The sequence below is a fragment of the Neopsephotus bourkii genome, unplaced genomic scaffold (genome assembly GCF_033783945.1).
Source record: "Neopsephotus bourkii isolate Nb327-2 ecotype Australia unplaced genomic scaffold, CSIRO-AGI_Nbou_v1 NB_1542, whole genome shotgun sequence".
Classification (NCBI taxonomy): domain Eukaryota; kingdom Metazoa; phylum Chordata; class Aves; order Psittaciformes; family Psittacidae; genus Neopsephotus; species Neopsephotus bourkii.
Window position 1 is genome coordinate 4,489,280 of NW_026902018.1, and position 12,810 is coordinate 4,502,089.

At 37.7% G+C, this 12,810-nt stretch overlaps 2 protein-coding genes across 4 annotated transcripts in view; one reads left to right on the forward strand and one right to left on the reverse strand.

Annotated features, from left to right (window-relative positions):
- Positions 1–12,810, reverse strand: part of RSPH14 (radial spoke head 14 homolog) — an 85,605-nt gene that overhangs the window by 36,359 nt on the left and 36,436 nt on the right. The window lies entirely within an intron of this gene.
- Positions 1–12,810, forward strand: part of GNAZ (G protein subunit alpha z) — a 57,695-nt gene that overhangs the window by 19,429 nt on the left and 25,456 nt on the right. The window contains exon 3 of the mRNA XM_061370672.1: positions 3,126–4,406. Coding sequence (XP_061226656.1) covers positions 3,684–4,406 — 723 coding nt within the window. The 5' untranslated portion in view covers positions 3,126–3,683. The remainder of the gene's footprint in view (positions 1–3,125; positions 4,407–12,810) is intronic.

Below are 12,810 nucleotides of genomic sequence, written 5' to 3' on the forward strand. Positions count from 1 at the left end.
ACTGAAAATGCTTATGTTTACAGTGTTCTGGGACCCTAAGGAAAGACAAGAATGAGTGGGATATCCAAGTATATCAGTATACTTCATAAGCTGATTTTCTGACCACCTTTTTGTGGTCAGAGTTCCAGTTGTGGAATTTTGCAGTTGTTTGCAACAATCATCTATTCATCTTATTCTAACTAAAATATAAAGCTCTCCTCAGTGCACTGGCACCAGCCCTGGCCTATACTGACTCACTGTGGTAGTCATGAGTCCAGGTCTACATTAGTTCAACTATGTATCTCCCTTAAGCAGGGTTAGAGTTAGGAAGGGATTTAAAGATAAATATAGAATCAGTAAAAGTATCTCAGGGTGAGTGATTGCAAGTTCAACTGTCCCAGGCTAACATCCCAGTAAACTTCAGGAATGAGTATGTGGAACTGTCATCCATTGACTCTGTCCTTTTTTTCTGATGTTACAACACCTTTTTCTCTGATGTTAAGGGATTAACAGTGATGGCTGAAACTGTTTGTCCTTCCATATGTGTGCATTTCATGTTCCCAGATACCTTGACATTTAGATACTGGAAACTGCTGAAAAGAGATTCAGTGTATTGCAAGAACCTGCCTAATACCAAGATGCTGTTACAGAACTGTAGATCCCCCAGATGCATAACAGTGGGGACTTGGATTTGAAAGCAGATGGATAGACTCTACCTTTCTACTTGTCAGACAACCATAAATTAGAAGAGATCTGTAAGTCTTTTTAAGCATGTTTAGAGACAAAGCTATACAAAGTATAGAAACTAAAATTAGGATAGCCCACTGTGATGAAGAATATATGCATAACAGAAGAATAGTAATACCTCTTGCAAAACAGTAAAGATTGAGATCATTACACTTGTTTCTACTACCTCAGGAATGAAATCCTAGATATATGATTTATTACCCTCCCAAATAAATGTTCTAAGAATGTTTTTTCTTGTAAATGTGAGATTGGAACTCACAAACTTAGGTTTCTTTTTTTTTTTTTTAACCATTTAAACCACCTTCAGTACTGCAGCTGATGTAATCTTCCTTATCTATATGTGAGAAGCTCTCATCTTGAAGTCTTTATGCTGTGCTATATCTCAGTTAATTGTACTTAAAGGTTAGCTAAAACTATCATTTGACATAATTAATGACTACTATAATTAATTTCTACTATAGTGACAACTACTGGGAGGACAAGGCAAGATCTTGCTGAAATCCCTGGCTGATAAGGATTTTTGGCAAGACAAAAAGCAAGAGTTGAAATTCTCAATAGTAAAACAGTATTTTACAAAACATCTACTAGTAAATGTATACATATTTATGAATATGTTACACATTAAAATAGAAGTCAGGTAAACGTAAGTTCATATTTTTCAACCGGAGCAGTGTGGCCAAGTAAGAATGAGAACCACCATGTCCTGCTGTATGTCTACGTAAGTGACTCATATCCTATGATGTAGGTGATGTGGAGAAAGGAAAAATACGTATTGGTGAATCCGGTGCTTTGTTTAAAATAGTTGATTACAGGTTAGTATTTTTGGAGCATTGAGATGTCTTTTGTTCACTAAAACTTCTGCTGTGATTCTTAAGAAAGAAAGAAAGCAACGTATATGAGGTTGCAAGTAGCTATAGTTCCATTTCTTTTCTCACCAAAGCTTCTGTTCAACATCTGGCTTGGATCATTCTGTCCCTTTCGTACTAGTGTGGAATCATCCTTTTCAATACGTATTTTAATGCTTTGTGACATCTAAACTGAAATGCTAGGAAGTTCATGCAAGAAAACTTCCAAAGACTTCTACAGCAACTTTGAAAATAAAATCTGGAAGATTCAGTCTTATTAAAATATAGTAGAATTCATATTTCTGTAGTAGGCTCTGAACTCAACCTTATCTCTGAGAGTATCTCGGTGGCGTGTAGTTCAGTTTGTAAAAATACTCACTGAAAACCCCCTAGGCACAAGTAAGCAGACAGCAAGGTAAGTGCCAAAGTGGGCTGGGGCCAGCTTACAGTGTGGAAGCCATGACATTTGTGATTCTGGTGCTCACTGTGCTCGAAGCTTAGTGGGAGCAGTAAGCCCTTCCTAGGAAAAAGGCATGTTATCACCAATCAGCTGTTAGTAATGTGTTTTCCCTCTGTGAGAGGTAACTGTTTCCTGCTGTTGCCTTCTGCAGAGTTCCAAATAGGAGGCTTAACCCCTAATTTGGGAAAGATTAATTGCTCTAACAGTCACTGCAAAGTTGTCAGCCCTTGCTTGGGATGGCATTTCCTCTACTTTTCATATGAAACACTACTCACTTTTATTTACTTCTAGTAAATATATATATTAAGTATACTACAGTCTTCACTTTTACTGTACCTCAGAGTTTCCTGTTTTAAAACTGGAAGAGAAGAGGCTTAATAACAGTTAACTTGGCTATGGAAGGAAGCTTATAAAGTTTGTTGTAGTAATGCATCACTTTATTGATTAAGCAGGATACACGTAGTACGTTGAATAGTACCGGTCTCCAAGGGGAAAGATGATCTCTTACTGTATTCTGCAAAGATGAGTAATTCTGTCTTTTGCAAAATCATGAAGCAAAGTTGATCACCTCCTTTTGCTTCCTAATTTAGTTATTTAAATGTTCCATGCATTCAGAACAGATGAAAGAAAACTCAGGAGGACATCTGTCTGAGTACAAGATACTGACATAAATAGAGACTGGGGAAAGTAGTTGTGAGCCTGTTTCATTTTCTACTTCAGGAAAACCAGTCAGAACAGGACTGTGCAGGAAAAGCACTGCCATAAGCTCTTGCTGAGGGAGAAATTGGGGCACAGCTCAGCACTGTTTGTTTTCATGTAGGTTTAGATAATAAAACTCAGAAGGCTGGAAAGGAGATTTGATTTACTGTTGTTCAGAAACCACATTTTCTTAGGTCTGCAAGCTTCAGCTGTCCCTACGTTTTTGCTATGGTTTTAGATTTTTGCTTTTCTCTACATATTTTTCCATCTGTATTTTCTGATCCATTATTGGGATACTAAAAGGTTTAGAAGTCTAGAAGAGGAGAAAGTGAGTGGTTCACAGCAAGTAAGTGGAGCCTCTCATTTCATTCATTTCTTCTCTCATTGTTTGGCAGGTGGAAAGCACTGATTTACAGAGCTGAACTGGATCAGCTGAAGAAGTGGGGGAAGAGAAACAAAACAAGTACAGCGCCATTGAAAAGAACTTCAGCTTTATCTAGCAGCATCACCACAGCAACCAGAAAATACAATCAAAAGACAAGAGCTAGAGCAGAGAAGGTGAAAGTGCAGCTCCTTACCTTTGGACAGAAGGCAGCAAAATAATTATGCAGAACAGAAAAGAGTATTTCATGGATCTAGCCAAACAGTGGCAAAGGGAAGTGTGCCTTCAGTAACAGGAATGTGCCACTGTTTATGTGCTGGAAAGGGGAGTGCCATGAGATCTGCTGAAGAGACTATTTCTGTGGTTGCGTATCTACATGGGTTTGCACCCCTGCTGGGACTGAATTAGGTGGTACAGGCATCTCGGACCATCAGGTACTGGAGAGCAACTTTTTTTTCTTGTTCAAGGTGTACCTGGCACGGGAACTGAAAGGCACCGCAGATCCTTTTCAGAGACACAAACAGAGTGAGACAATCTCCAAGCCTCCCCCTCTGTAACCACCTGCTATACCATGGGATGTCGGCAAAGCTCTGAGGAGAAAGAGGCAGCGCGGCGGTCCCGTAGGATTGACCGCCACCTGCGCTCTGAAAGTCAGCGACAGCGAAGAGAGATTAAGCTCCTGCTCCTGGGCACCAGCAATTCTGGGAAGAGCACTATTGTAAAGCAGATGAAAATCATTCATAGTGGTGGCTTTAACTTGGAGGCCTGTAAGGAATACAAACCTCTGATTATCTATAATGCAATTGACTCTCTCACACGTATTATTCGGGCTCTAGCCACCCTTAAGATAGAGTTTCACAATCCTGATAGAGCATATGATGCTGTACAGCTTTTTGCCCTGACAGGCCCAGCTGAGAGCAAAGGTGAGATTACCCCTGAGCTCCTGGGAGTCATGAAACGGCTCTGGGCAGACCCTGGTGTGCAGGAGTGTTTTTGCCGCTCCAACGAGTACCACCTAGAGGATAATGCTGCATACTACTTAAATGACCTAGAAAGGATTGCAGCACTGGACTACATCCCTACAGTGGAAGATATTCTGCGTTCTCGGGACATGACCACAGGGATTGTAGAAAATAAGTTCACCTTCAAAGAGCTGACTTTCAAAATGGTGGATGTGGGTGGACAGAGATCTGAACGCAAAAAATGGATCCACTGTTTTGAGGGGGTTACAGCAATAATTTTCTGTGTGGAGCTGAGTGGATATGACTTGAAGCTGTATGAAGATAACCAAACAGTAAGCGCACCTTCTGCTCCTTATTCTCTTGCCTTCTCTTCCTTTCCTCCTCCCCAGTATTTGGCCTCTTTTCCCTCCACCTTCCTACCCTCCCAAGGCAGTAATCCCCAAGTTCTTAGCCCCAGATGTGATTTCCTTTGCCTCGCCCCCAATCTATAGCAAAAAGCCAGAAACTAAGACTCCTTTATTCAGATAATTTTTTCCACTGGACAGATTTATTTGATTAATGATACTTTCGGGAAATGGAGGTGACTTCTCATGACTACAGTATTTTTTTGGGGGGGGGGGTGCCTTTTTGCTAAATGTTTATCTGGTTACTGTTACTCCAAACTTCACTTAGTATGTGTAGTGATGAGTAGTGTTATTACTGTGTAGACAGTAGTAACATCCTGCTCTACGAAGGTATTTGGACACCGTATTTTGCAAGGGTAGGGAAATTTTGAAGCTAAAATAGTATTGAGTAACAGTTTTCTCCCCATTTATTTCCCCAGGATCTTTAATAAGAATCTGATATTAAATTAATTTTAAAAAAGTTTTTAATGTGTATGGAAATTTTAAATTTATATTTTTCTTCCACTTTTTGTTGATATGGTTGATTTGTCTGGTGCAATGAATAACTATTCCTGTTTAATTCCCTTTAATGCTATTAGCTTCTGCTTTTCACAGCACACAAATACAGTAACTATGGAAAAACACCTGAATGTTAAGGCATATGGAACCATGTATTTGCTATCGCATTTAGGTTGCCTGAGTTAACCTTTAAAGGGTTTCATTTGAACTTATTTATTTGACAGCTTTGTAAAACGTGATGCTTAAGAGAGAGGTTTGTGGGTAGGAACACATAATGATTCTGTTACCTAGTAGTTCCTAAACGTGCTGTATTTATGTTTGAAAACAGCTGCTTTTTAGGAAGAATTGATCTATATTGTAAAATCAGAAAGTTAACCTTAAAATGCTTCTACTTTTCTTGTACTCCTTTACGTATCTTCAGTTGTCTTACATGAATTTTGTACAGGACTAGTTGCATACCTGATTATATTACTAAAAGTTGTTTCTTGAGAGCTTCTGTGCTCCTTAAAGATGCCGAATAGATGGTTTTGATAATGACTGGCAGGGCTTCAGTGGTTTCAATGGCTAAATGTGAAGTCCTCCCAGAAATTACTTGTATTTTATGTATCACATGCCTTTCACAGATCCCTGAGGCAAGGTGAACTATATCAGTACCTGAAGCAACTTCAGTGTCTTCTATCTAATCTGCTGTTTATATAGTATAATTTATCATAGAATCACAGTGCAGATTAAGATGTCAGTTGACCCAGGGGATTCAACAGTTCTTGTGATTGGAATTGACAGCAATTGAGGTGGTGAAACTCCTTGAAATGGAAGTGGCTAAAGAAAAGACTTTTATAGGTGATACTTCCAACATATTTTTCACAGTTTACATAGTGTTGGAGTAACATGCTAGTATGTCCTTCTGCAACTCCTACCCTCCAAACCAGCGTAAGACTAGATCATCACTGAAGAAAGCAAGTGAAACTATCCCATCCACATCCCATGCATGTAGGAAAGGAGTTCTTTATGTATCACTTATGTATCTGTTATTGTTACTGGTACAGAGATGTGAAATCATTTCAACTCATCTTCACTTCTAATTCTTTGTCAGTATTTTTGGTTGCTAATGCAGTTTTTACAAAGAGTTTTCTTATTAGGAGGGAGCTAAGTGATAAGTTTGAGATGCAATTAGAGTACAAAATCATTTCCAAAAATATTCCCTACGTTTTACAAGCTTGTCTTAAATGCTTGAATCCCTTTCGGATTTTCTTTCTATGATTCTTTAAGGCAAAAAGCCACTTATGGTCAAGAACATGCACCTAAGCTGAATTTTGATAAAACTCTTCTAAAATACTTGATTTTTACTGCAAATGAAATATACATTATGAGTACTGAATCTGTTACAAAGATTTTTTTGTATTAGAAGGCAGCTGACAACTTTGAGAAGCAGTTCCACTGGGTCATGAGAAATAATCAGACCAGAAATAATAATTTTAAGAAAAAAAGTTACCTAATTTTTTAGTAGCTTTGTTGACTTTGTCTGCATCTTTCTATCTTGTCTCCATCATTGTCTCCATGTGCCTCAGGCCATTCTATGAGTATGAAATTCTCTGTTAAATGATTTTGGCAAAGATCTCGTATTTCCAATAATCCTTGTCAGCACTGTTTAAATTGGCCCTTTTTTTGTTGGTAGAGCTTATCACATATATAATATTTCTCTATTCTTATCTTCTTTAGTGATTTTAGAGCTTATCCACTGCACTTCCATTTTCTTCCCTGTACTATGGTAACTAATTAACCATTCACTGTCCTACATATGGACTTAGGCTTCATTACTTGGAGATTCCTGTCTTGGCATTAGTGCCTTCCTATTGTAACAGATTTCTGTAGTTGATTTATTTAGTGACCTCCTCTTGACATGAGAGAAGCATTATTTGTGTTAATTCTCAGAGATATTAGGAAAAACATCTATTATTTGTATCTAGACCCTGACTTGCAGTTGGTTGGGCTTCTTGCAATTCCTTAGACTTTTCCTGCCATGCTTTTCAGATTTAAAAATCAAAAAGAATTAGCCCAAATGGGAATTCAAAATTTGATTCTAAATACTGGAATCAAAATCCTTATGGATGTTGATTTTGATTCCAGTATTTAGAATCAAATGAATTAAGTGTCTGAGTTATTTCAGAGTGACATTGAAGCCCACTTACACATAGTGTTCTAACAGCCTGGAGGGCTAAGCTCCTATGATCTCTTTTTATCCCTTTTCTACAAGCTGATGTTCCTTGGTGTTACTGCTTACAGAATGTACTCATCATTGAAATTCAGACTTTTCTTATCCTTCAGCTTCTATGTATATGCAACCACTGTCCAAGTATTTGACCATATATGAAATTAAATTCTGCACACATATTCTCATGATCTGTGGAGAAATTGCAACACAGATGGGTGAGAACAGTCATCATCCTGTAACCCCCTCTTACGTTGCAAAAAGGAGAGGGATACTAATAGCATTTCAGGGGGAACCTGGCTGTATAATCATAAAGAACAGGTTACTTTTGGCCCGTCTCTCTTTAGCTATTATGTTTTATCCAAACATACATCCATAATTTTACTATATAGAGGTGGCATGTTTTAGGTGTGCTGAATACACAGCATGGAATTAAGCAGTTCTGACAGCGGAACTATGAGAAGGTACATCAGTTGAACTGCAACACTGAGACTGCCACTCCTGAGAAAAGCCCTATGAATAATAGCATTGCTGAGTTCAAAATGCTACCTGATGTAATTTTTATGCTGAAAACAACTATTAAATAAAACTAGTTGTAACTTGCCGCTTGACGGAGTAAGAATCTGGGTGATATATAAACTGTGCAAGTTGAGCAAACAGTCTGTATGAACATGAGAACTTCTGGGCTTCCTGTTGACAGAAATGGATAAATGCTATGCATGAGCTCTGTCACTACTGAAGATGCATTAAAATAATAATTGACAAATACAGTGAGAATTGAGTGAAAAATGAGCTAGTTTGGCATACTGGTAGGTCCTGAATATTGCTAACTCATGGAGTCTGTTCAGGGCAAGGTTATTGTAGTGACACCAGTGTACAGAAAGGAGGACAAAAATAATGCCCAAATTACCGGTTGCCTGGACAGTTTTTCCCTTTGTCTGTGGTTCTGAGAGACAAAGTAAGTTAAAATTTGTCCTGCCTGGAGATAAATGAGAAAAGGAAAGACTTCTTATTTTTTTTTTCCTCGGGTGTTTTTTTCTTTCTCCTGCTATGCTTTATTCTGCATAATTTCATTTGCAGAGGCAAAAATCACCTGCACTAACAGTTTGTAGGTCTGGCCAAACTAGTATTTTGAATTATCTGTTCAATATTTAGCTGCTTACTAAAGAGCAAAATAGTGAAAAATAGAATTCACTTTTTTCTTCCTCCACCTTGCTTGCTTGCTTTCGTCATTCTCAATAACAATATTTTTCTTGCTTATCTAAGGTTATCTGCAAATATGATCTGAGTCTGTTTTCATTTCCACAGTATTATGCGTTGTCTTCTGCCTAAGATGTGATAAATAGAGCTGTATCTCTGTATGCATCATACCTACTTCGTATGACTCAGCTAGGTAACAGCTGCCTCTTCTTGTGACACGGTTGCAAAATTGGTTTGTACAATACCTTTGGAATGCTACTGCTTTATTGCAAGATCATTATTCCTGACCAGCACTCTGAGAAGGTTGCCATTGTTTTCTGTATCCCCATTGTGATTTCTTCTCTGTTGCATCAAATTGCTTGTCTTAGTTTTCACGGTCCTTAGCAGCTTACTGACCCATTTTGTCTTCTATTACGTACTAAGCTGTCACCTCTGGCCTTTGATAATGTAAAATTGTATTTTTCTTTTTTTTCCCCCTCCCTTCTTACATGTTGCATCCTGCACTTAGGAATTTCCTGTTAATATCTGAGTGTCTCATGCTGATTTAAATTTCTCCTTAAATGAATGTGTGCTAGAGAATGTTAAATAATCTGTACTCTCATGTTAGTATTCCTGCCTCTCACCCTGAAAAGGAGACTTGCAGTTTCTTTGCAAGTCCCCCATCTGTATGCATGCAGTTTGATGTTTCATAGCTGCTATACATCCTGATGAAGAGTTTTCAATTTTCTTCTACAGTGTTTAGCTGCAGTAGGGTTCTAGACCATTAGAAAGGGTCTTCAGAGATAAAATAATGAAGTAATGAAATTAATTAAACATGGATGTAAGATTGACAGTTCCTGAGGTCAGTAGTTGTTAACAGATTCACATGGGGCAGGAGATACCAAGCAAAGGTGGTATGTCTGCTTTTTCTAAAAATACTCCTAGTTCAATAACTTTATCAATGTGAATGCTACTTGCAGGTGACTCAGATTTAAAGAATTTTTCTACTTTTTTATAGCCATTATTAGCGGTGAAAGGAAAAATAAAATCTGAGGAAGTTCTGAGGCTCTTTTGTAGTGGAGTAACTTGTTAAAAGGAAGGTGCAGATGAAAAATCAAAAATAGTTCAGACTGCAGCAGGCCTCATGCAAATCTTTGGGGTCACAATGGAACCTCTCAATTATCTAATAATACTTTACCTGGAAAGCTCTTTGTCACATGTTAACTGTATGAATTCTGAACAGAAATCCTGTTTCTGTCAGGAATTTTTCTATTGAATAAACAAATTCTTAAGGAGCTTATTTGCCTTTCCTGATACTTCAGCTTTTTGAGACTATTTAAACTCCTGCCTGGCATGTAGCTGTTGTTCTGCAATACTAACAGTGAGAACAGAGGGGAAATTGTGCTACATGTAATACATAGCCCTTTTAGCACCTGGAGTTACTGCTGGAAATAAAACATGGCAGCAAACATCTTTCTGACAAAATAGGTCTCTTGGGAATCTGCAAGAAAGATTGACCTAAACCATTCAGGTCCTCTCATTTTTTATGAAGGCTTTCCATTTCATGATATTTCATAGTGAAGTTTGTGTGGGAGCAAAGCCTGGATGACTTCAGCATTCATGTGTGCAGTCTTTCAGCTCTGCAAATGGAATTCTAGCCTTGCTTTTTTTTCACTTAAGAATGTAAAATATATATTCCCTTACCAAAGTTTAACTTTAAATGGTGTTATATCAAGATTCCAGTCTTAAGGCTTGTACCCAAGCATATATCTTCTAAAATACGTTAATAGCAGTAAAATAATAAGTATACATAAAATGATCAATCAATTCCAAATTTAGATATTATCTCAGGTCTGAAGATTTTTTATGCTTCTGATATGGACATCCACACATAGAAGGGGAATAGACCAAAGCAATATGATGTTCTCTTATAAAAAATTGCCATCTTTATATGAAACTCTCTTGATGACTGTATTGAAAATCAGTTACTTGAAAACAAATTCTGTATTTGTCCTTGTAGAATGCCTTTAACAGTAAGGAATATCATAAACTTTTAGGGCTGTGATGCATACATGACAAGTATGGCTTAGCCTTTTAGAAAATATGCTGCTTGGACATTAAGAGGTTTAAACTTCAGAGGAACAACTACCTATGTCATTCAATACAAAGTTGAAAATGACTCTTTAAGAGCACTGTGTGCAAATAAGACCATTACTGCACAAGGTACTATATTCTTCTATAATCCCCTCTCATCCCTAATAACAGGTGTAATTTGGTATACATCTGAGCTTTCTATGCTGTTGGGATAGCAATCCAAAACCTCTTCAGGATGTTAGAACACTTCCTCAGTATGTATTCCCAGTACATATTTTTTTCGGTGTAATGAGAGACATCTGACATAATTCTTCTAGCTGTGAATGTAGAAAGACACTGCATCCTGAAATGGAGGCTGATTGAATTTTTCTGGTTGCTATTATTTGGTGGAGTTGCTACTTTACATTTAGAGAGTAAGAAAACGAAAGGTTGATCTGAAATTTACTCCTGAAATGCCATACCACTCGTCATTATTCCTAACCAGTGAGCAGATCTCTTCCATAACATTCACTTAACTAAAACCATCTAGCTTGGAAGCTGGTAACAGAAGAACTTGTAAAGCATTTGACAAACTTTAGTGAAGAAAGTTGTGTGCCATGAAATGAGAAAATAGGAAGTGGTCTTGAATACCCAAAGTCCTGTGAGGTTTGACAGGATTAGTAACAAAGGAAAACCAAAACAGTTCAGTAGTACAGCAAGCAAAATCATGTATGAAATCTAAAAATATTAAGTACCAGCTTTTGGAAAGCATTACGAAGTGAAGAGCAAATACTTAATAATCTTTAAGGTGTTGCTACTAACATCATATTACTTGTGTTCATGTTTAACGTAGTTTTCAGGAATAGCTTTTGTTGTTTGATGCATGCACAGGTCAAAAAACTGTGTGAAACTAGTAAGCTAGACTAGAATATGCAGACACATGAAGAAATCTATAGCAGGACTAAATACGGTTCTTGCAAATGGAAGTCATGCCTTCTGAAGTTGCTAATTCTGGGTTCGTTGGTTGTCAGTTTTGGTGTGGTGATGTGGGTTTTGGTTTTGTGTGGTTTTGTGTTGGGTTTTTTTTTAGGAATGAGTAAGTATGCAGGAGATGAATTCGGATGCTGAAACCATTTTACTCTGGAAAAAAGATTTTTGACAGCGGCTTTCTGAAAGGAACTAGGCTGCTGTGGCTTTCCTCTGTCCCAGAGGGGAAGGCTTGTCCTGAACAAAAAGCTGATTAAAGGTGGCAGGAGAAGTAAGAGCTGGTGAACAATTCTTCCAGTGTAAGGAGGTAGCAGAGGAGCAGGAGGTGCTCTCAGCAGCTTCCATTGTTTAGAATATTCCCAAATGATATTAAAAAGTTGCTGTTCAGTCTGACCTACTACTGATGTTTTATGGGCAGAAGAACAGAAATACCATTTTGCATGGAAAAGTAATTGGAAGAGCTCTCAATATTACTGATAAGGAATCTGTTTTTTAAGAGAAATGTAATCAAATGAGGCTTTTGATCAACTTTACTTAACAAATAGAATTTTTCTAAGAATTTCTTATTGTGGTAAGATTAATAAGAGTATTATATATATTCTTACAAAAATATAAATATTTTCAATCTTTTAATCATTTCTGTTCTATAAAATAGGTATTCATGTTCTTGAAAATCTTTTAGATAAATATTTAATCGTTGCTTGAATACTTCTGACTTTCTCACTGCTGCCTAATGTCTTCCAGTGTGGTATTTAAGAACCTTGTCTCTGCTATCACTTTGAACAAAAGGTTAATATATTCTGACTTATGTTTAAGCTGTTTTATCTTATGTGGTAGCACAGAAACTTCTCAGTTGCATTAGAGCAAAGAGACTTCCCTATGGTCAATGCATTCTCCTTTCTTTTGTGCTTCTCAGTGTGGCCTGTAGCTATGTCTCAAGCCACATTGCCATCTTCTACTACTGTGTAATGGATCTAGTGCATGTATAGTGTGTTCTGGCATGGTAGTGGCAGCAGCCAGTCAGTGTCCTTCCTCTCTTCTTACAGATGACAATTCTGGACATGTGCTGAAGGCCTTTACCGTGTATTTGTGGTAAGGCGTATGTGCTCCCAGGATTGACTGGCTTTACCAGACACCTGCAGCATAGGCATTCTCTTTGTGCACAGTGCCATGTCTGGACAGATGAGGTGACACTAGAGGACAAACAAAAGCTCAAAGGTAGTTGGCTGCTGCAACTTAAGAAAGATTTGGGGCTGAGGAGTCACATGAGTTGTCATGTTAGGTCAGCATTGTCCATGGACTGATCACTGAGCATTCTTGTTCTGTGGCGTGTTACAGGATTGTTCTGGTGCCTTTACTCGTCTTGATCATGTTATCTTTTAAAAA